General features: G+C 39.6%; 1 protein-coding gene across 3 annotated transcripts in view; it reads right to left on the reverse strand.

Moving 5' to 3' along the window:
* RCAN1 (regulator of calcineurin 1) overlaps window positions 1-18,699 on the reverse strand; it is a 41,087-nt gene extending 22,388 nt beyond the window's left edge. Inside the window, exon 1 of one of the 3 annotated variants that reach the window (XM_064152486.1) lies at window positions 18,320-18,699. In XM_064152486.1, coding sequence (XP_064008556.1) covers window positions 18,320-18,556 — 237 coding nt within the window. In that variant the 5' untranslated portion in view covers window positions 18,557-18,699. Of the gene's footprint in view, window positions 1-17,970; window positions 17,987-18,319 lie in introns of those variants that run through there. The other 2 variants (XM_064152489.1, XM_064152490.1) reach the window with 2 other exon arrangements.
* Window positions 18,700-20,710: the final 2,011 nt, after the last annotated feature.

The following is a 20,710-nucleotide window of genomic DNA, read 5'->3' on the forward strand; positions in this document are numbered from 1 at the left end:
CAGATCAACACTCCTGCACAACTTGGAATCATCTGCAAACTTACCAATGGTACACTTGACGGAGCAGGGTAGGACACCGTTTAGCTCAAATAGTGTCTTGCACGACGAAGAATTATCTTTGAAAAGCCCTAGCCCTTTTTTCGCCAATAAATTTCTTCAGATGTATTTGACTGGAAACGAAACACCCATAAATTCCCAAAGAAATTCAAAGTTAAAGCTGCCTAAGTGCCATTTGTTTACATTGGCCCCTTAAGTTAGCAAGACACAGTTTAGTACAGCTGAACTGGAGAAGGGAAGGTAGCAGCTTTTCCTTACTAAGTAACAAAACATTCAACCTATTCCACCAGGCTTAACAGGTCTAATAAAGAATACATCCATGCACAAGCTGTTGCCCATGAAAAATAGCAAAGCCAAAACACAAACAAAAAATCCTCCCTCTCTCTCAAAAAAAACCCAAAACCCAAACAACCAAAAAACAACCAACAAACAAAACCCCACACAGCCACCAAATAAACACAAAACACAAATCGCCTTCCTATGCAGTCCCCTAAAAGGACTTGGATGCCACTTTTTGGCAGACCCAGCCTTTACTACAAAAAAAAGTAGTAGAAAAAAAGGAGACTTATCAGTCATTCAATATTCACAGCTTCGTATCTGTGAAAGGATCCAGTTAAGGCCAAGCAATTCCCTTCCAAACACCAAGAGGCTTTTGGATCAATAGCTTCTGCCACAAAAACTACTGCAAGATTTGCTCCATGGAAGATGGAAAGCTGTACTCCCTCATCCCACATACTTTTTTCCCTGGCATTTCTGATATATCCTTTCAGTCCTTTTAAATTCATAATCATTAACAATGTTCAGATCACACTTGCCAGTGTAAAAAGCATTAAAGTTCACACACTTTGATTCATTTGCATAGTGGTGAAATACACAACAGATTGTAGAACTTGGCTGATAATAACACTGATTATATAAAATATATATATGTATTCATTACCATCCAGTAAATATTTAGCCAATTTACTAAATATGAAGATACCATTTTCAGTCAGTTCTCTGAAGAACAGTAATCAATACTGCAGTGTGCATACAATATTAAATACATAAGTTGTAGAATACCAATGCAGAAGCTTTCATCTCTACAGTGAAGTTGTTTCAGTTGTGCAGTCTTCAACTTTCTTTTAACCCTGAAAGTAAAAGCCTGACATACAAAAGGAGAGAAGACAAGCAATAGTTTCAGAAGAGAGTGAAAACACCCCTCACCCCTTATTTAAGTTATGCCAGCAGAAAAACATGACTAGAAGATGCAATTTAGATAAGAAGTTCCCTGAGCACCTTAAACTTGAAAATTTCTCCTAGAGCATCCACATCTTTTTTCTGATGTTAAATTTCATATTTATTTCAAAATAAGCATTTTTAGAAAGCTGTGAGAAAATCAAAGAGCAGCAGCTGTAATTCCTTGCTATTCGAACTACAGCTTTTCTTATTAATGCCACATGATTTGTACGAAATCATGGAAAGCTGCACTATTTCCTGATAGCAGAACACAAAGGATGATCACTTAAGTATTACTTTGACTAATTCATTCCACTGAATTTTCCATAAGTGATTCACAGCTGTACTCAACTTTCCTGGAAAACATTTCACAAAGTCTGTACGCTATGTAAAGTAGTAGATTCTCACTGTCTAGTTTCCAGTTGTGAATCTTTGACACACTTTAAAAGCAAACAGCAGGGTTCAGTGACTTCATTCTACTAAAAAGTGATTTTAACTCAAGCACTCCTATAGCCCAAATAACTGCCAACACAGGAAACATGAGCACACCTGTTTTCCTGAACAAGTTACTTCAAGCTTACACACAGTTCTACCTCAACATGCAACTAGACTTAGTACACCCTTTAATAGTCCATTTTATCCTCCCTTGCCTGTCCTGATCCTGGCATCACTATTTTATGTTTTGATTTGTTCCCAGTTAATGCCATAACATTACCACTTTCCTAAATGAAAGGAGGATGAAGTCCTTATCTTTAAGGTCTTCTTAGAAGGGGTTTATCACTGTTTAGATGTTGCTGCCAAAACGATACAACAGAATCTCCAAAACTATCAATAAATACAAAGTTACTTGGTTGAAGTTACCTTCATGAAGGCAGAACTATGAGGACAGGTTACAACAAATTTGACTTTATGGCTACCCTAAAAGCCAAAGGCTGTTAGGCTTCAGTGAAACAGAAGCCTTGAGGAGCAGAGCTGTCAGCAGATCTAATGCCCTTTCCACTCACCCAGAAAGGCCCACCATGTTATCCTCTATCAGTCTGTACATGGAAAGAAAAAGTGAGTGGCCAAGTATATACATTTGCATCCCAAATTTATAGACATACTCATAAACAGAATTGGAGTTTCCCAGACAATGCTTCTTGCTTCTTTACAGACTGGCTTGATTAAAGGGGTAGGTGAAAATGATAGTCTATAAGGCAAGAAATGTACATGTCTTCTTAAGAAAAGCATCTCTGAAGAAATCTCTACCACATCCTCTGAGATATGTCTCGAGAAAGTGGGAAAGAAGGCAGTTTGTGGATGGAAGCAAGCAGATGTAATTTGATTATTTTTAGGGAATTAAAAAAAAAAATCTAACTTCTTTTCAATGCTTATTTGTTTCCAAAAATCATTATGAAAAACACGCGCATGCAGAGTTTAACTTCATTTTCTGCACATCCCCACTTACTGCAACTCCAGCTTCAGACACCTTAGGAAATGGGATTAAAAAAAAAAATTATTTTAGGGTAAGAAAACATAGAAGGGGTCTCTGAATACTTGCATCTCCTATTAAGCTTTTTTTTGGAAGTTGCAACACTACAAAGAGTTTGTCTCCCTGAAACTACTTGCCTGACTAGTTTCTAAAGTCCCTTGTGGCATCAGCACACACCACCGAGGCTGACTCCAGTACTTGAACAAAGTTTGGTTACCCTCTGATCAAGCCCAAGTCAGGAGGGTACTACTTACACAAATCAGTCTACAAAGTAGTTCCCAGGACCCTCATTTGCATTACGAGATTTAAGGGAATCTAATTTTGTTTAGTACACAGATAAACTCTGGCTTATAGCAAAACTATATATAACATACTTTGACATTATTTATATCTGAGTTGCTGCCTCTGTGCAACTCAAAGGGTGACAGGTTGATTTGTCTCACCAAACATTGTTTCCTATTTAAAAAGGCAAACTTGATTCCACCCTTCCCAGAAAGTTTGACAAAGCACTGCTAACATTTCTCACGGCTTGAATATGACTTACAAATTCTGGTTTGGTGAGAGCTTTATAATCCTTGCTCCAGGCAAGATCTGATGGACTTCCATTAAATCTACATTTGAAACTACTTAGTGTTTATAGTCTGTGTTGTACTCATTTTTACCAATTTCAGACACAGGTTATCACACATAGAAGTAAAGCAGTGTTTTCAAAATAGCTTTCCAATATTCCTCCTCTGCAGTAAATGTCAGTGGGATATTAAACGTAGATGTAACTTCTCAGTTTCCCTAGTGTTTCAAAGTTTATTTACTAGCTCTCATCATCCCCCCAAACCCTGTTTTGGAAAATATAGCCATGAAGCCTTTTCTCCAACCAAGAAAGAAAGGCAGAGGGATCACTTCCAGGCATTGTCCCTGAGCTATTCTTAGTCTGTATGCTATTAATGCCACTCTCCAAGGTATTTCTGAGGAACTTAATGAAGTTACTTCAACAATAATGTCCTAGTCAAAGACAAGACAACTACTGTACAGTTAGCCTTTAAGTAAATACAGAAATAAAGACATCTGCCCCATGTGAGCAGTTAAGGCTTACACTGTTTTTCCCAGATGAACTGGGGTTTGACTGCAATAATTCTGTAAAAAGTGTGAAGATAAAGTATTTTATTTCACAAATTTGACTATGAGGAAGACACACTAAAGTACTCAGATGTTCTTCATGCAAACAGGTTGTGTATGATTAACAGATATTATTTTAGAAGTCAGGGCTCCATAAACTCTCTAATTTTAACCACCACAGCCTATTCACTTCTTCTCAAAATTACTTGATTCTGAATGCCTCTAAGAAAATCCATACCCTGGTTGTTCCTAAAGCCAACTCAGAAAATTTTAGCTGACATTTAAAACCTGCCAAGCAGAGCAAAGGAGAGCTTACAACAAGCATTTCCAGTTCTACATTATGCAATCTAAATGTTACAACAAAGGTTTTGCAGATTTAAATGCAAAAGAATTATACAGTATTCAAGTAAGTCAATATCCAATGCAAAGCACTAACCATAGCAGTCAGCAAAAAAAGGGATATTTAAAACAAGCAGGGATGGGGAGTGGTGTGCAAATATGTGAAAAGATTAAGAGTACTGGAAAAAAGAAGTGTGTGTGGGGGAAATAACTACTGAATAGCAGTTCCCTTAAGAAACCATGATCTTGTGAACTCACACAAGAAGCTACATTGTCAACTACCAGAAAAAGTCATCTGCCTGTTTTGAAGCTTAGAAGCTATTGGTTCCCCTTAAGATAAATCAGCCTGCAATAATAAAACTTTCCAGGGTATGTTCTTCCTTATAGGGGAAAGGACAGAATACCAATTAAACTACCCTACACCACTGAACTAAACTGCACTGCTGCACACTCTTGTCTGCAGTTAAATGCAGCTGCAGGATGTAGCAATTACAGTAATTCCTTTTCTGTCTGATATAGATAAGGCTCTAATACACTCTAAAATAAATACCATCAGATCTGACTCGTCAATACTAAACTCTAGTGTCACACATCCAATCTGTTTAAAACATGAACACTTCAATATTAATTTTCTTACAGACATCTTTTGGTTTTAGATTTCAGTCCAACTACTGTTTCTCCCCAAAACCTCATGGTCTGTCACACAGCTAACTCTTCTGTCTTCCTAGCCTTTACTCTGACTAGATATGTCCAACTTCAGAAAGAACATGTCTGACCTCGCAAGCAAACACCATCACTCAACTCTTCCAAGCACTATGCCAATTGCTCCATGCCACAAGTGGCAGGTTCTCCTGCCAGCGAGGTACACAGGGCCTGAAAGAGACTTCAGCTTCTCTGCTTACACTGCCACAGCTTTTGGACTACATCAGCACAAACTGCCAATAGCTTATCTGTAAGTGGCCGTATTGCATTGCAGTTTTGAAGCACTAAAGCGCTATAGCTGGCTTTTCTCAGAATTCTTTACCTCATACTTAAAGCTTTCCTCTGACAATTTTTAAGGGTAAGATGATAGTGCAACTGCCCTCTTAATAATTATGGTTTAACTACAGGTCCCCAACATGGAGCTGAGAGAATTTAAACCAGGTTTAGTCTAAGCAAGGGAGTCAAGCAAGAAGGCAATGATTTAAGTAGCTTTTACTTTCCAATTCATGATCAACCATCAAGTGATCAGAATTTAATTCTTATAACTCCATATGGTTCTGTTGTAACCTAAAAATATATATTTATATTTTTATTTTGAAGTAACATTAGACTACTTTTTAAAGCACCCCATGCCTTCTGTTTCAAAACTCACCACAGCATTTAAAAGAATAGATCTATTACAAACAACTGTAACAGCTGATTAACTGTGGAAAAAAGAGTACACCTCAAAATATAGACACCACTGTCATCATCTGTTTCCCTGACCAAAGGACTCTAAATAGCATCAACCAAAATCCCAGCTATGTCATACAAGACTCTTTGTCATCACCCCGGTACTGCAAATTACAACAGGGCTTGACTCTTTGGTGTTTTGCTTACGTTCTGCATGGACTTCTACAGGAATCTACCATGAGAGGCTCTCCAAAATAGTCTTAATTTGATGAAAGCCTGCTATTAAATGAAAAGCTAGATCAGAACATTTTCAGAGATAAAAGCTTCAACATCACTATGGTGTTCTTTAACATCTGAACTTCTGTGCATTATGGAGAGAAAAACAGACTCACAGCAGTGCCTAAAAATTAAGCAGCTGCATGTCATTTTATACTGGTTAATTCACTTTGACTAGCAAACAGTTCGTGTATCTTCTAGGCGTCAAACATCTCCAGGACTACATAATCTATGGCATCAGAGGTTTATTATAGTAGGTATTATTAATTTCAGCTAGTAAATTAAAGTTTTCTGTCATTTACAGTATCTATAAGGCAACTCTTACGAGATTCCCAAGAAAGAAGCTGACAATTCCAATTTTGTCTCCCTTGAACAAGCACAGATCTCAGAATTGTCAACAACTTTAAGACTATGCTTGGCATTTTCCAAAGTGAAGGAACAAACCTCAGAGGCAGAGCTCTCACACAAACCCAGTTCATTCAAGCCAGAATGCAGTGATAGTTTGAGAACACTGGACAAGCTTGTGCCCATATATAATCTAATGCCAGGAACGTTGCAAAACGTGATGACAATTCTAAGGTGCGTTTCTTAGAAACCATGACACTCACAACTCACAACCTGCAGCAACTATGCAGTTGAAGCCCTGTTATCTACTCAGTTCATTTCAGAGCCTTCAAAAGCCACAAAATTTCCTGCCTCACTGATAAGGGCACTAGAGTGTAGGGCAGCTGCTTGGAAAGAATGGCCTCTTTCAAGATTGCAAGGCCGTGTTGCCAGGATGCTTCTGCAATAGCCTAACACATCACCACTTCCCTCATCACATGACAGCAATAACCTCCTAACCTCCTCCTCTCACTTTCAGTTCTACTGCTTCTGGTTTCTAAAAGCAAAGGGGAATCTTGAGGCACTTCTGCTCTTAGCAAATATGCTTTGTTGCACATTGCCAGCTATCATTCCTGAGCACTGAAATAATAGTTTTTTTTCAAAAAAATTCAGTCTCTATGTATGTGTCAAATTTTGCTTAAGATACCCAGTTTCTCCTGTTAATCACCTTGATCATTTAAAGGATAAATTAAACTTTGCTCTAATTTCCCCTTTTTTTCCCCTAAAACCTGCAGTATGAATGTATATTTTAGTGATTTTTCTTTCTTTCTTTTTTTTTTTTATTTCCAAAAAGCAAGGCTGTAATTGGCCCCAAACATACTTCTAAATTACAGTGTTTTTTCAGCTATGACAGGTACATGAACTGTCATGTTGCCTCATGATATAACCATAATCCTGATGCAATTTAATGAAAAATACTTCTGCAATTAACTATCTACTATCATTTAAAGAAAAATGCAACTAAATTTATGCCAAGATTACTACTTGAGGGAGTGCAAAATGAGAGGGAAGATAAGGACTAAGTCATATGCAAACAGTATGGTTTGGGGTTCTCTACAGCGGGACGACTCTATTTTTAAGTACAAAACAGTGTATCAGAGGCAAGTGAAAGTTACAGTGTTAATTTTCTGATCACTCTTCTGATACATTCTTTTTGACCAGGGGAAAAACAAACTTCAAGGGAAAAAAAAAAATATACTGTAACACCGGAATCTTTAAAAAACCACAGAAGTCGTTTCAAAGCAGGCTGGTATTTTTGTAAGCTTTAAAGAATGGCATTTTCCACTGGAGTCAGGGAAGGAAGACTGAGGATAGTTTCAAGATACTTTGGAAGAATGTTCTGGGAGGATAGCAGAAGAACAATGCAACTGCAATTATTTAGTATTTCTAAGAATATACTATGCACACCTAGAAATTTCAAAAGCATTTACAAATATATTAATAAATGCAACAGAAAGAGCTACAGAAGAGCCTAAAATTTATCCTAAACTACAACTATTTTTGTAAGGTTAATGTCTAACATACAACAACTTTCTCGGGCATGTAAGTTAGTGGCATAGTAGATACTGTGGTAAATTACATAACCAGTATTTGCAAACATACTACCAGATAATAAATTACAGCTTTTAACAGTCAAAGAGCCCATCTGTGAAGATTCTTATGTAACTAACCCTTTTGTTGCAGTTGCCATGTAACAGCACCACAAAGGCTGAATTTTATCAACTGCTAGTGGCGATATCTCAGCATGAAAAGAAAACCACCCAGCAAAAGAACAATATGAGCATCAGACCTAATCAGAGATGCCTCAGGGAAATTCTGCTACTGAAGCACTACTGGCAACGAAAACCACTGGCATTTAAAGCTTTTCAGGTACTTAATATTAGACCTTTCAGATTGTGTTTAATTTCTCTTTACATGACAAGAACACATCTGCTTTGATTGAATGGGGAAAAACCAATTCAGTATTAGAAAAATAACTCCTGAAACCATTATAACTTCTTGAACATTCCAGGCAATGTCGTTCATGAATTCACACTCCAATTAATATGGGTGAGAACTAGTATGTTTGTATTTCATCCTGTCTTCTGCTTTCTCCACCTCTCCTATAGACATTTTTGGTTTCCACCAAAAACTTCACCACTGCAATCGACCTTGATAAGAAGAAAGTTTTATGTTGCCAACTTACTAAGGAAGAAACAAGACATAGCTGCATCTCAAGTAGTTAATTAAGGAACAATCCCTCCTGAAATCACCTCCTGTGAAGAATTACTGCACATAACCTACTGTAGGTTAGGCTACTAAAACTGCTTTTAAGGTTTGCTTGGTGTATATCAAAGGACAAAACTTTAAATGCGTTGAAAGTCATTAGACACCTCTCAGGCAAATGACCTTCTCTCCCTGCTCCTCCCTCAAGAGAAAAAGATCTGACTACTGACCTGAAGGATTTACCTATTCATGCCTAACAGATGGGCTCTATTTAGTGTCCTCAAATTATATGCTGTAATGAGGCGTGAACACGTAGGCTCCCAATGTTTTTAACAGAAGTCACAATCATTTAAGCTAGTCTCTGATTCGATTATTCTTTTGGCTATACAACCCCAGGCAAGAGTTATTCATACTTTCCACTGCCTGCAACAGCAGCTGCTTCACTATCACTCTGAAGCCTCAGGAAAATTCAAGCCCTTAATCATTGTTTCCATTAGCCAACTGATCTCTGCTATTAGCTTGATGAGATATGGCCAAAGTGCCAAGTAGTCTAACTACAGGAAAAACAAACTAAAAATCCACTTTGCAAAGAAGCATCCACATACCTCAGAAGTTAGACAAACACCACTCAAGAGTTCCCATTGAGCCTCTCCACAATACAAGTATGTATGCTCTGCGTGCCACAAGAAAATAGCTCTTATTATTTAATGTTACAACATGCAAGAAATATGGTTTAATTCTTATATTTTCTGGGTTTCCTTATAATTTAGCTCTCCACCGTCTAACTGTGCAAACCAGTCTGCAATATACATATCTCCACTTCTACACAAAAAGCAGGACTAAAAGTAGCCTCAGCTTTCTATGGTAATGGATGTATTAGTACTGCACTTTTCTAGCAAAGCCACCAGCCATGAATAATTATCAAAGTTCTATAAAGATATCCCAGAGATGGAAGTTGTTCTTAACACAGTTCATAAAGTATATTATCTACATTTGCTGGGTTACACTCTCCCATTTATGTTTTCAGTAGAAGCCCACAGATTTGTTTTACTTAACTACATGGGTGTTAGAAAAAACTTATTCATCTACAAAAAGAACAGAAGGAGTTAAAAACTCAATTTCTTATAACAATACAGCTTGCATCTTCTGGCAGTCTACCAGTTTGGTTTCCTGTCTCCATGGAGAAAGGAAATAGTACATCTAGGAAAAAGAGAAACAATTCTCCATGCTTTTCAGCCAGTTTTTATTTGGAAAGCGTCCTTATTTATAAAGCCTATTCATCCAGACAGTCCTTGTTTTGAAAGCAGGCCTAAACCTTCAGGGAAGCTTCCAGAATGGAAGGGGAAGAAAAAAGGAAAATAAAACATAAAAAGAATACAGCGATTTAGTTCACCTGCCTATACAGCATCTAAAAGTGAAGCCTGGCTTGTCCTTTTGAAGGATGACTTTTTTTTTTTGTAAAGAGTGTGACACAGACACACATATATATCTATCCATTTACTGATCTCACCATAATCTCCACTGAAAAACAATATGCAATCCATTCTATCTACAGCTAAAAGACAGAACACACACCTGTTACAGCATTAAGGTTTTGCAGTTTCTACATACACCTCAAAAAGCTTGATACAGTTTCTTTACAGGACAACAAGAAACTTTCAAAAAGGAGTGCAAGAAGCACCTATTCTCCTTGCCAACTGTTTGTCAAATGACTCAAACTTATCCCATCAAACATCCTACAGCCAGGCCAAATACAATCAGGAAAAAACTTCATCACACTACTTTGAGCTCACTCCTACTTCACTCACCTAATAGGGAAGTTCAGTCACGCTTACCACTCCTAAACCCACTGCTGCATCAAAGAGCTACACTGTTCTCACAAGTCAAGATGGGGAGAGGGGTGCTGCATTTCATAATACCTTTTGTCCTCCACTAACAAGAAGAAACTAAAATCCATCTCCTGAGATTAGCAATGTGCTCTTGTGCTCTCAGCTCAACAGCGAAGATTGCATTTTCCTTCCAGGAAGTCAGCCAACATCAAAATAACTCCAAAAAAAGAAAACCTTGAAAAAGCCATTCAAACCCAACTATTAACTTCTGAACTATATCTGAAAATCTGGAAAGTGAAGAGGAAAGTTTATCTTGGACAATGAGGTTACATTTTAATAAACTGCACAAACTGTATTGATAGCTCTGCTTTTATGAGTGGAGCCAGTAATAAAAGATGGCTTACACAGTTAATGAAAAGAATAAAAACCATTCCAGTTATCTCCAGCAATAACAAATACTCAAAGGAACAAACAAAAAAGTATAAAGGCAGGGCCATAGAGACTACTCTTCTCCCATCTAAACCTGGCAATAGCTCTTCACAAGCTAAGTATTAAGTTATATCCTAAACATGGTGCTTGACAGACACCACTCACAAATCAATTCTGACCCTTTTTTCATAGTATGCTCTCAGACTCCCAAATATTCTAGGACAATAACTTCCACACAAAAATAAATGGAAAAAAGTATTCAGATCTCCATCCCAACCTGAGGCTCACTGAAGGCAGCAAACATTTCAGCTTCACTAGCAAATTTCCAGCATATTCTCATACGCTGCAAGAAAAGTCACAGAGGCTTGCTTCCACACCTACCCTTATTGAAATTAAAACCACAAAAATCATAGAATCAGCCAGGTTGGAAGAGACCTCCAAGATCATCCAGTCCAACCTAGCACCCAGCCCTAGCCAGTCAACTAGACCTCATTCAGTCTTTTCTTGAACACCTCCAGGGATGGCGACTCCACCACCTCCCTGGGCAGCCCATTCCAATGGCAAAAATCCTTAATGTTTCAAACTTTTTTGGTAGAATTTGATGAAGCCTCAGTATTTTCACATTTAAGTTGGGTTTGTTGTTGGTTGGGTTGCTTTTTGTGTTTTTTTTTTTTGTTTGTTTGTTTTTTTGTTTTTTTTTTAAATAAAAACTCCTCTTAAATGCAAGTTACAAGAATTCATACTCCATGAATAATCTCCTCAGACTTAAGCTCTGTGGTAGCAGGTTAGACTTGATGATCTATGAGATCTCTTCCAACCTTGGTGATACTGTGATACTGTAAAATAAAATAAAAAAAAGAAGCAATTATAAAGTTATTCCTTGTTGCTTTTAGGCCATGTCTAGAAACATCACTAAGTGAAGTTCTTACAGCACTGACAAGATTCTCATTTGGGCCCATCCTTCAGATACTTCTATAGTGAGTTTTACCAAGTCTTGAGGGGGAAAAAAAAACCCCAATACTTCAAAACCCCACCCAGTCTCCATGTCATGGATGTAGAACTTCTGTCTCACCAAGACAAATTCTTAGTAGGAAAAGAAGGTTTCCAAACTATCTTAGTTCACAGAAAAGTGCACAGAAAACATTAATTAGCTTCACTGACCCTTCTTTTGAGTCCAGCTTCACCTGTCACTTAGGTGTCAAACAAGCCTTGGATTACTTATCAGAAGACACAGCAACAATAACAACAAAACAGAAGCATCTCCATGAAAAGCTTGATGTATATAACCATGATTTGGACCTGGTCGCACAAAGCGAGAAAGAAACCCATGCCAAAACCAATTACCCAACATCTCAGTTGAGGAAGGTGGCACATCTTTCCCAGGATACTATTAAAAACAACATTGGGATAATTATTTCACCATTTTCATCTGACCTAGGAAACCTACAAAGGGATCAAAATAGTACTACAGAGCCGAACCTGCTCTCAAATAGCTCCTCCTAAAAATAACGATATACTCAAAGCTGCTGCAACTTATTTTATCAAGGCTTCAACTGGCTATTAGGCACTCTGAAATGATGAGCAAAACAAAGAGTTATACAAATCAAAACAATTCTCCCTCCTCTTGCGAGGTATTGCTTGACCAAAACATTGCAGACTGTGCGGTCTCCTCAAATCCTTCCACACCAGCCAAAAATATTCACCTCAAAACTAATTCAAATCAGCTTTGTGGCTTTATTGAAATATTTATTTGAAATTTGCTCAAATCACCTCTTAGCATCCCACATGAGAATTGGAAAAGAGTGACCTACTCTGGTAAAAAACCTACTCTAGGCTCACAGGCCAAAAAAAGGTACTCAAGCAGTAAGACTGAAGACACTATTCTTAAGCTCAGGAGATATATTAAAGATTGAACACAAGTTTAATACTTGATAATATGTAGAGAAGTATTCCTATTTTTCCATTGTCTTATGAAGGCATAGGATAGAAAGGATGCATTGAAAAAACCCCATCAGCACTATTACCAAACAAACTACAGGCATTAAAATCCCTATAAGTGTATAGCTTTTTAGCTTTTGTTTTCAAAGTGAGGAATACTATAACTGCACTGCCTCTGGGGTATTTCACTTCTTCATGAGTACTGCTAAGGCCTCTATAGAGAATGCACATACTATACAGTGTTACAACTCTCCATATGCTATCTTAGACAAAAAAATCTTCCAAAGACCCTCAGAAGCTGAGCTTAGACATTGCCACAATTCTCAGGAGTTCGTATTTTCCCTCAAATGCAGATATGAACAAGATATGCATGTGTATTTGTCAAGCTGGATGCATACCAGGAGCCATAAAACTGCATTAACACAGCATAATGCTCCATTGTAACATCAAAGATTATTGTCAGTCGCATCATTACATTTGTATGATTTCCAGACTTCAAGTCACTCAATAGTCTGCCTTAACCTGCTAATAGCTGCAGAACAAGTCTGCACCACCTGAAAATTACAGAAGCTAAGTATCTGCAGAAGTTATAGCACACAAATTTTTGTTACAGAAGATTTTACTGTATTTTTTTAATAATCCTTAATATTTTTCCTGTATACAGGTTATTTGGATATGATTTTTAACAACATAGAATTATAAATACTGCCACCAAAAAAAAAGAGAAAAACACTATCAGAGAAAGAATGAAAATCTTTAAAATAAGCAGAATGTACAGATGTTATTTTTACATTTCCATTTGGGAACTTTTCTCCAAACACAGAGTTGTGGTCACAAAAATCTAAACACATAGAAACATTAATCTTCTTGAAATTTACTTATTTTAAAACACTTAAAAAAAAAAAAAAAGTGATCTAAGAGGATCAACAAACTTTTAAGTAAAAGGATTAATGAGGCATGCGACTGAGACAGGAAGAGATTACCAGAAAACCCAAGTGCTATTTTGTAAAGAAGACTTGCAAATACTCCTGAGAAATTTGACAAGCTTCCTGTAACGAAGAAGTAATTCTCTAAGTATTTAAAACCCATGAAATACATTCAACATCTTGTGATTATTCAAGCAGGCTGCAAGGCAATAAAAAAATTCTGAAAGCATGGCTCATTTAACAACAGCTTTATTTTTAAATCAGTTGACAAACAAGTTTTTCCATACTGAAACTATATAAAGCTAAAAGAAGAATAGAATTTTAAAGTTATAATAATCATTAACAATGCTCAATACACCTGTCATTACTGCTTGCTTTCTTGATTATACTACTGCAGAAATTTCTGATCCTATTCAGGCCTTTATCTTCACTTAAAATATATCTCTTCTTTAAAAAAACAACTAAACCAAACCAAACCTCACAGACACTGTTTCACAGCCATTTCTACTTTTGCATGCCACTGGAGGTTATGTGAGGACAGAGACTACTGTAGGAGGCTGACTCAATCCTACCTCTACTGCACTTAAAAACAACCACGCTAAGTTTCTTCTAAAAATTCAACTTTCAGTGAAGTTTTCCCTAGCAAGTTCTAGGAAAAAAAAAAAAATATTACCATGATACAGCAGCCTGTTTTCAAGAGTGATCTACAAACCTAAGTTTTTTATTGTGGGAAATCTTCTGCTACATTTATTATTTTGCAAGATTTAGTAGATTAAGGCAATTATAGATATTTTAAAGTAATTTAAGGAACTCAGCCTCTTCTAAGGAAAATTAACTACATAAGAAAAATCTCTCATCTTAGTACTAAAAAACAATTCTTCTCAGTAGTCCAAGACTGGCTTCTTTCTAGACACCCTTTATGTTCCTCTTACTTTTCCCAAATGAAATGAGTGATATTTGTCTACAATTAGGTTGAAATGGAAATATGACAGTTAGAACAGACCTCAGTAACCTACTTAGCAGAGACTACTAAGGCATAAATGAAGTTATTTAGCCCCCATGTGGCTGTATTCAGAACTTTAAAGTCATCAGTGGAGTAAGTATGCCATATCCCTTCAGGATTACAGGATACAAGCAAGCATATTACCTATTGGACTTACTATTTTACAGTACAAGTTCTATAAAAAAACCCAAGTGTCCTCTACTGACATAAAAAGGCTCTTAAAACTGAATACCAGTTGAGGAGAATGGAAATATGCAAAAGCATAATTGCTGCCTCTGGTAATTAGCTACTGACACCTTTTCTTCTTTCTTTTTCTCAAGTACATAGAAATGCAACACGCAGATGACTTAAACCTGTTGTAACCATATGAAGAAATGCTGCTTTGCTCCAAGGAATAATCACAATTATCCAAGCATAGAGTCAATATTAAAACTACCAAAGAGATGGGAATTAGAGCTAGAAGACATTTCAAGAAGTCAGAGCAACATTTTCCCAAGGTAATTAGCCAATCTGAGGAACAGGTGAGAGGTTTTCATTGTAGACAATGCCTTGTACTCAGAATCATAGAATGGTTTGGGTTGGAAGGGACCTCCAAAAGTCATCTAGTCCAACTCCTTTGCAGTGAGGAGTGATATCCTCCACTAGATCAGGTTGCTCAGAGCCTTGTGAAGCCTGACCTTGAATATATCGAGGGAATGGGGCCTCAACTACCTCCCTGGGCAACCAGGGAAGGTTCCGGTATTCCAGTGTTCCATCACTCTCATGGTAAAGAACTTGTTCCTAACATCCAATGTAAATCTACCCTCTCTAAATTAAAACTATTGCCTGACATTCTATCACTTCAACGAAAACAAAAGAGGATGCAGAATCTCCAGGTATTCCTCCACACGTACTCACTCTTAAGCTTCAATAAAGCAGTCAAGCATTTCCTGAAAGATTTTGGAAATGACACAAAAAAGTAGCCATGAGTTATTTAAGCAAGTGAGATTCTTAAGAGAATAAAGCAGAGAACAAATAGTCATTTACTAGAACTATTACTTTACTTGATAGGATGGTCTATTTTTAAGAGACTGATCACTAACTCAACAAAGCTTCTTCAGATTTCTCAACTGTGATATCAATGCCTCAATTAAAAAAAAGGGGGGGAGAGAGAGAAATCAAGAATATACAAGCAGCGTTTGAAGAGTAAGTCACTGTTTGGGAAAGAGGAGGGCAAAATAGAAATAGCTGTTGCCAGCCATTGCTATGTCCTATCTCACCTTTGATTGGATCAACCCTTCTCAAATAGGGCAATCCAGGATTATTAAGGGGCCCACTGAAGAGAAAAAAAGCACTAGCTATGTAGACAAGGTATTTTAGGAGTGTTACAAACACTGGGAAAATATGAAGTCCACAGAGCAGAAGAAAACATGTTACACAGACCATAATTCATTGGATATAAAATACTGATGTTACATGTTACACTCATTCTTTTGTCATCACATAAAGAAAATTCCACACAACCATATCCTTTACAGATAACAGCAATTTTGATTTTTCTGTGTATACCCTATACCAGACTAAATGAATCCTCTTAAAATTAACTCCCTAATGAAGTGTGGTCTTTCAAAATTATTACCTTGGAATCATTTTCAGATGCTAAGCTGTCACTCTAGCCCAAAACCCCTTCATTTTTCTTTGATGCAAGAATCAGTAAATGCAAAGTAAAACTGAATGCATGCATAGAAGACTGTAATCTTTTCCCCACATTTAATACAAACTTTTTCTTTTCACACTATCCAGCAGCAGTACACTGAAGCTAATTTTCACACATCCAAACAATCTGAGATTCAGCCTTTGTGCATCACCCACTTTTTCTCTTTGGCTTAAAAGACCATATTCAAAGCATATCCAGTCACAGATCTGTTTTCCCATATAGCAGTCACACATTTTCAGTTTTAAAGAGTTAACTCATGCCATTTCTATGACTGTATTAACTGAAGTTAAATTCTGTGTTTTGATGGCTGAGATTATCAGCAAAACCCTAAGCTGTTGTTTCAGCCTTCTGAGCTTGTGTACACCTACCACATCTATAAAACACCAGGTCCCAAGCACCTCAAAGTGTTTGGGTTTTTCTTTAATCCTGTGTAATTAAAAAACTTTGACAAAGACTTCTCCTTCTCTCTTAGAGATAAACCTATTCCTTCAAGTTCAAACTAACTCTTCCATCCTTTGCCTTAGTAATTTAAATTTTAAAAGCAACCACTATGCTGTGGCATAACTGTGTATGCTGTCATCCATGGTTAAGATAACATAGTTTATGCTGAGATAATTAACCTTAAATTTGTTCTAATTTTAAGTAATCTGCTGCAGCTCTTGGCAAGGAAAAAAAGTAGTCAAAACAAGCTTTTTTTTGTAGTGTTAAGGTGCCATTCCCATCACATCTGCTAGCAGCCAATGTGTACAAAAGTACATCGCCATTAAAAGTTACATAACTGTAGAAAGTAACTGGAGTACAACGTAGCTGCATCTCCTATTTCCTGCTCATTTTTAATGCATTATAGCTGTTAGCAGGGTTGATTTACCAGGCTACTACTACAACACCACCACTAAACTGCTTTTCACAAAGAGACAGCTAATTATTTGAATAGGATTTTAAAGCAGTACAATTATTGCCCGGTTCTCCATGTCCATTTTATTTCAATCTGTTAAAAAAAATAAACACCTCCTTCAGTATCAAAATCATTAGAAAAACGTGTGCATGACGGCAAGACCAACCATAGAAACCAAGAGAGAAGTTAGCTTCCTTCAGCCTTTAATTTTGCCCAGGGCTGTGACATGCAGGCAAAGTTAGGCTTGGTGTGAATCCCTTCCCCATCAAGCAGGCCACAGGTAACATGAGAAGCAATTCTGAAAACTATTTCAGAATATATCCATTTATTACACCCAGAGCTGCAGTTCACTTCAGGCAGTTTATAGTATTCCTCTGACTGCTCCTGTTACGTTTCGTGTATCTGGAAGGACGGCTGGCAATTCTGATTATGTTTAAAACGAAGTGGCCCTCCACTCAGACAAGCGCTCCATGTGCGCTGCTTAGCTCCCCGGGCCGGTAGGCAGGCGACTGCGTCCGCTTGGACCACTGTCGACCACCTGCCACCCACCCGGGTCTTCAAACGCTGCCTTCTTCCTCGTGTCTCACCAAACACCTTCCAGTGCACCAACAAACTGCTGCTTCTTGCTAAACTACAACCACTACGCTTCGCACAGAGCGCTTGTGGGCAGTTTCTTTCCTTTCTGGTCTATGCACCTCCTCGCCCTGACCTACGGGTTCAGGTCAGACGATCCGCCAGACTGAGCCTCGGAGTCAGACCCTCGGATAGGATCCTAGACAAGACTTTTGGCCGCCCAAGCGAAGCACAGCCACCGCACCTTCCGACACGCTTTCACTCGTCAAGAGAGCAGGCGGGACGCGGAGCCGCAGCTTCGCTCCCCTCCCCACCCCCGCTCCAAGGCAGGGGGCGGCCACGGAGACCCAGGGGGAGGCGGCCGCCCCCTGCCTCTGTTCCCTACCGCCCCACGACGCCAGCTCGCAGCGCCCGCCCCCGCTCCAGGCCACCTCTTCCCACAGCAGCAGCCGGTGGCTGCGGCGGTGGCTCTAGCGAGGGGGAGGCGGCCGAACCGAGCGGAAGCAGCGGTGGCTCCTCACCGGCAGAGGGAGCTGGCCCTCGGCCCTACCCGCAGTCCCCCGGCGTGGGGCGGGCCTGCCCGCAGCGCTCACCCGGCACGGGCCGTCCTGAAAGACGCGTGGGTCTAGGTTGCAGGCGATGGTAGCGGTGGGCAGGTCCCGCAGCGCCACCGCCTCCATCTCGCCGTCAACGAAGCTCCAGACCGTCTCGGCCTCGGGCGACGACAGCAGCGCAGCCTCCGCCTCCCCTGCTTCTCCAGGCGGCAGTGGTTGCTGAAGCGACAGCTCCTCCTGCCCAGCCGGGCCCCTCCCGCCGCCACGGCTCTCCATGGCCGGGATACCCTACGGAGGTAGGGCGGAGCCCGGCGGCCGCCAAGCGTCGTCAGGCGCCTCCCGCCGGTGGCGGTTTTACCCCGCGCCTGATCTCCTTGCCGTACACACACATGGAAAACTTACTCCCCCCAGCCCCGTTTCTAACCGGCGACTCTGCCGGCCCCCCGCCCCTCACAGGGCACCCGGCGCCGGGCGAGCCAATAGGCGGCCGCCTCCGCAGCAACAGGTGGCCGGCCTGACCTCTGCGCCGCCGCCGCCATCTTTAGTGAGGGCAGCGGAGGCTCTGTGGGCGCCAGGGAGCTCGGGGGGCGTGGGGCGGCAGCAGCAGCTCCCGAGGCAGCAGCACATGGGCGCTCGGAGTGGGGCGCGGAGCAGGGTGACCCAGCGGCCGAGGCTGGACACACGCCTGGTGAGCATGGCTGCCCGGTCAGTGATAATCGCAGCTACCCGGGGCCAAGGTGACTGGCGAAGGCCTGCTGCGGTGGCACAGCTGTGTTTTGCAGCAGGACTGGAGCACAAAACAATGCGGCTTCTGTTAAAAGACAAAGCATACTATGCAACAGGCAGGTGAATTACAAAGCAGAATAAAACAAAACAACAAACTTACACACTTAAAAGTTAGCCAAAAGTCGCAGTTACATACATCTTAATTCTGCCCTAGGGAGAAGCCAACCCACTGTAGATGTTCTGCAAGCAGTTCACAGAACAGACAACAGATACGAAGCTTAGAAGAAGTAAAAAAAGGTCTATTTCTAAAGCACAGTTTCATCTCCTCCTGCTGATGACTGATGTAGCTCATTTTGCCCATCCCTTTCTACTTCTTCTCAAAAGCGTTTTATTGCTGGGCCAAGACCACAAGTGCTTTGACTTGAAAAATTTGGGAAGATGGCATGTAAAGCTATGGCTGTGTCCTCTCCTCCCTGCTTCGGATGTGAAAGAGACGTTTGCTTACAACCTCTCTTACCTTTCAGTGAGGCTATAAAGGACAACTGCACCTTCTCTGGCTACACTGAAGGAGCTGCTTGTATCAGGTGTTCCTACCTAGAAAAACAAAGTTTACTTAATGCACTTTGCTGGCTAATCTGACCTAACTGGCCTAGACAAACACTTCATACATATGCATACGTATCATCACCTTCCAGGGGAAGGCCCAAAAATGAGCTTCAGAGGTCACAGTTTTCCTACAAAGTTCCTGTGACATTCACATATCTAGCACTGCACTAGTACAAGAGTGTAATGCAGAATAGTAGAAAGCAGTAAGTACTAAAAAGATGCTGGCAGTACTTGGTAAAGTACTAATCTAATGTCCCAGCTTTCAGGGCTGCATAAGAAAGAGTGAGGTCTGAAAAGTGCAAAGAACCACCAGAAACCTGTTGTCTGTTAGCAAAATGTACGTGAGTTCCTGTAAAGAGTAAGAGCTGGTTACAAAGTACGGGAGTGCCTTCTTATGATGAGAAAGCCTCTGGGGAGCTAATCCTGTTCTCTTTTCCAGTTACAAGAAACTTCTCAAATACATGACAAGTGAAAGAGTTGACATATGTACTACAGTTTCAGGGCTTGCTTATAAAGCAGTATTTCATCACATATAATGATCTTGTCTTTGTCATCTATCTAGAAACAAACCAAACCAACCAACGTTTCATTTCATAACATCTGATATTCTAGATTGCAGGTGTGTAACTGTATTTTTGTAGATAACACATGTTAGTGCACACTTGGAAAACATTACTGTGACAAATACAGGGCTGGATTTTGTAACTGGACTATAAGCATACCAATGCAGGCTATGGCAGGTCACTTCTGGTACAGCAAGTATTTTCAAAGTAACAGATCTTTCCTTCCAAAATGCAGCAAGATGAAAAACTAAACTGGGTGGAAAACGAATTTTGACAATTATGAATGCTATACCACCTACTGATCTTCACTGTGCAATGTTTACAGCAGAGGTAACTGCCCCACTCCTTGAGATACCACTGTTATCCTATGTTACGTTAACACTGCTGAGCTTTTTCCCCCAGCAGATCAAAGACTTTAAAGTAGTCTCAGTTTTAATGAGATCTTGCAGGATACATCACGAAGGAGAAAAATACCATGTGAAGAGATAATAATTTCCCTTTTCCTCTTCTGTTAGAAGTTTCTTCAGAATCTCTA

The sequence above is a fragment of the Pogoniulus pusillus genome, chromosome 12, assembly GCF_015220805.1.
Source record: "Pogoniulus pusillus isolate bPogPus1 chromosome 12, bPogPus1.pri, whole genome shotgun sequence".
In the NCBI taxonomy this organism is placed as follows: domain Eukaryota; kingdom Metazoa; phylum Chordata; class Aves; order Piciformes; family Lybiidae; genus Pogoniulus; species Pogoniulus pusillus.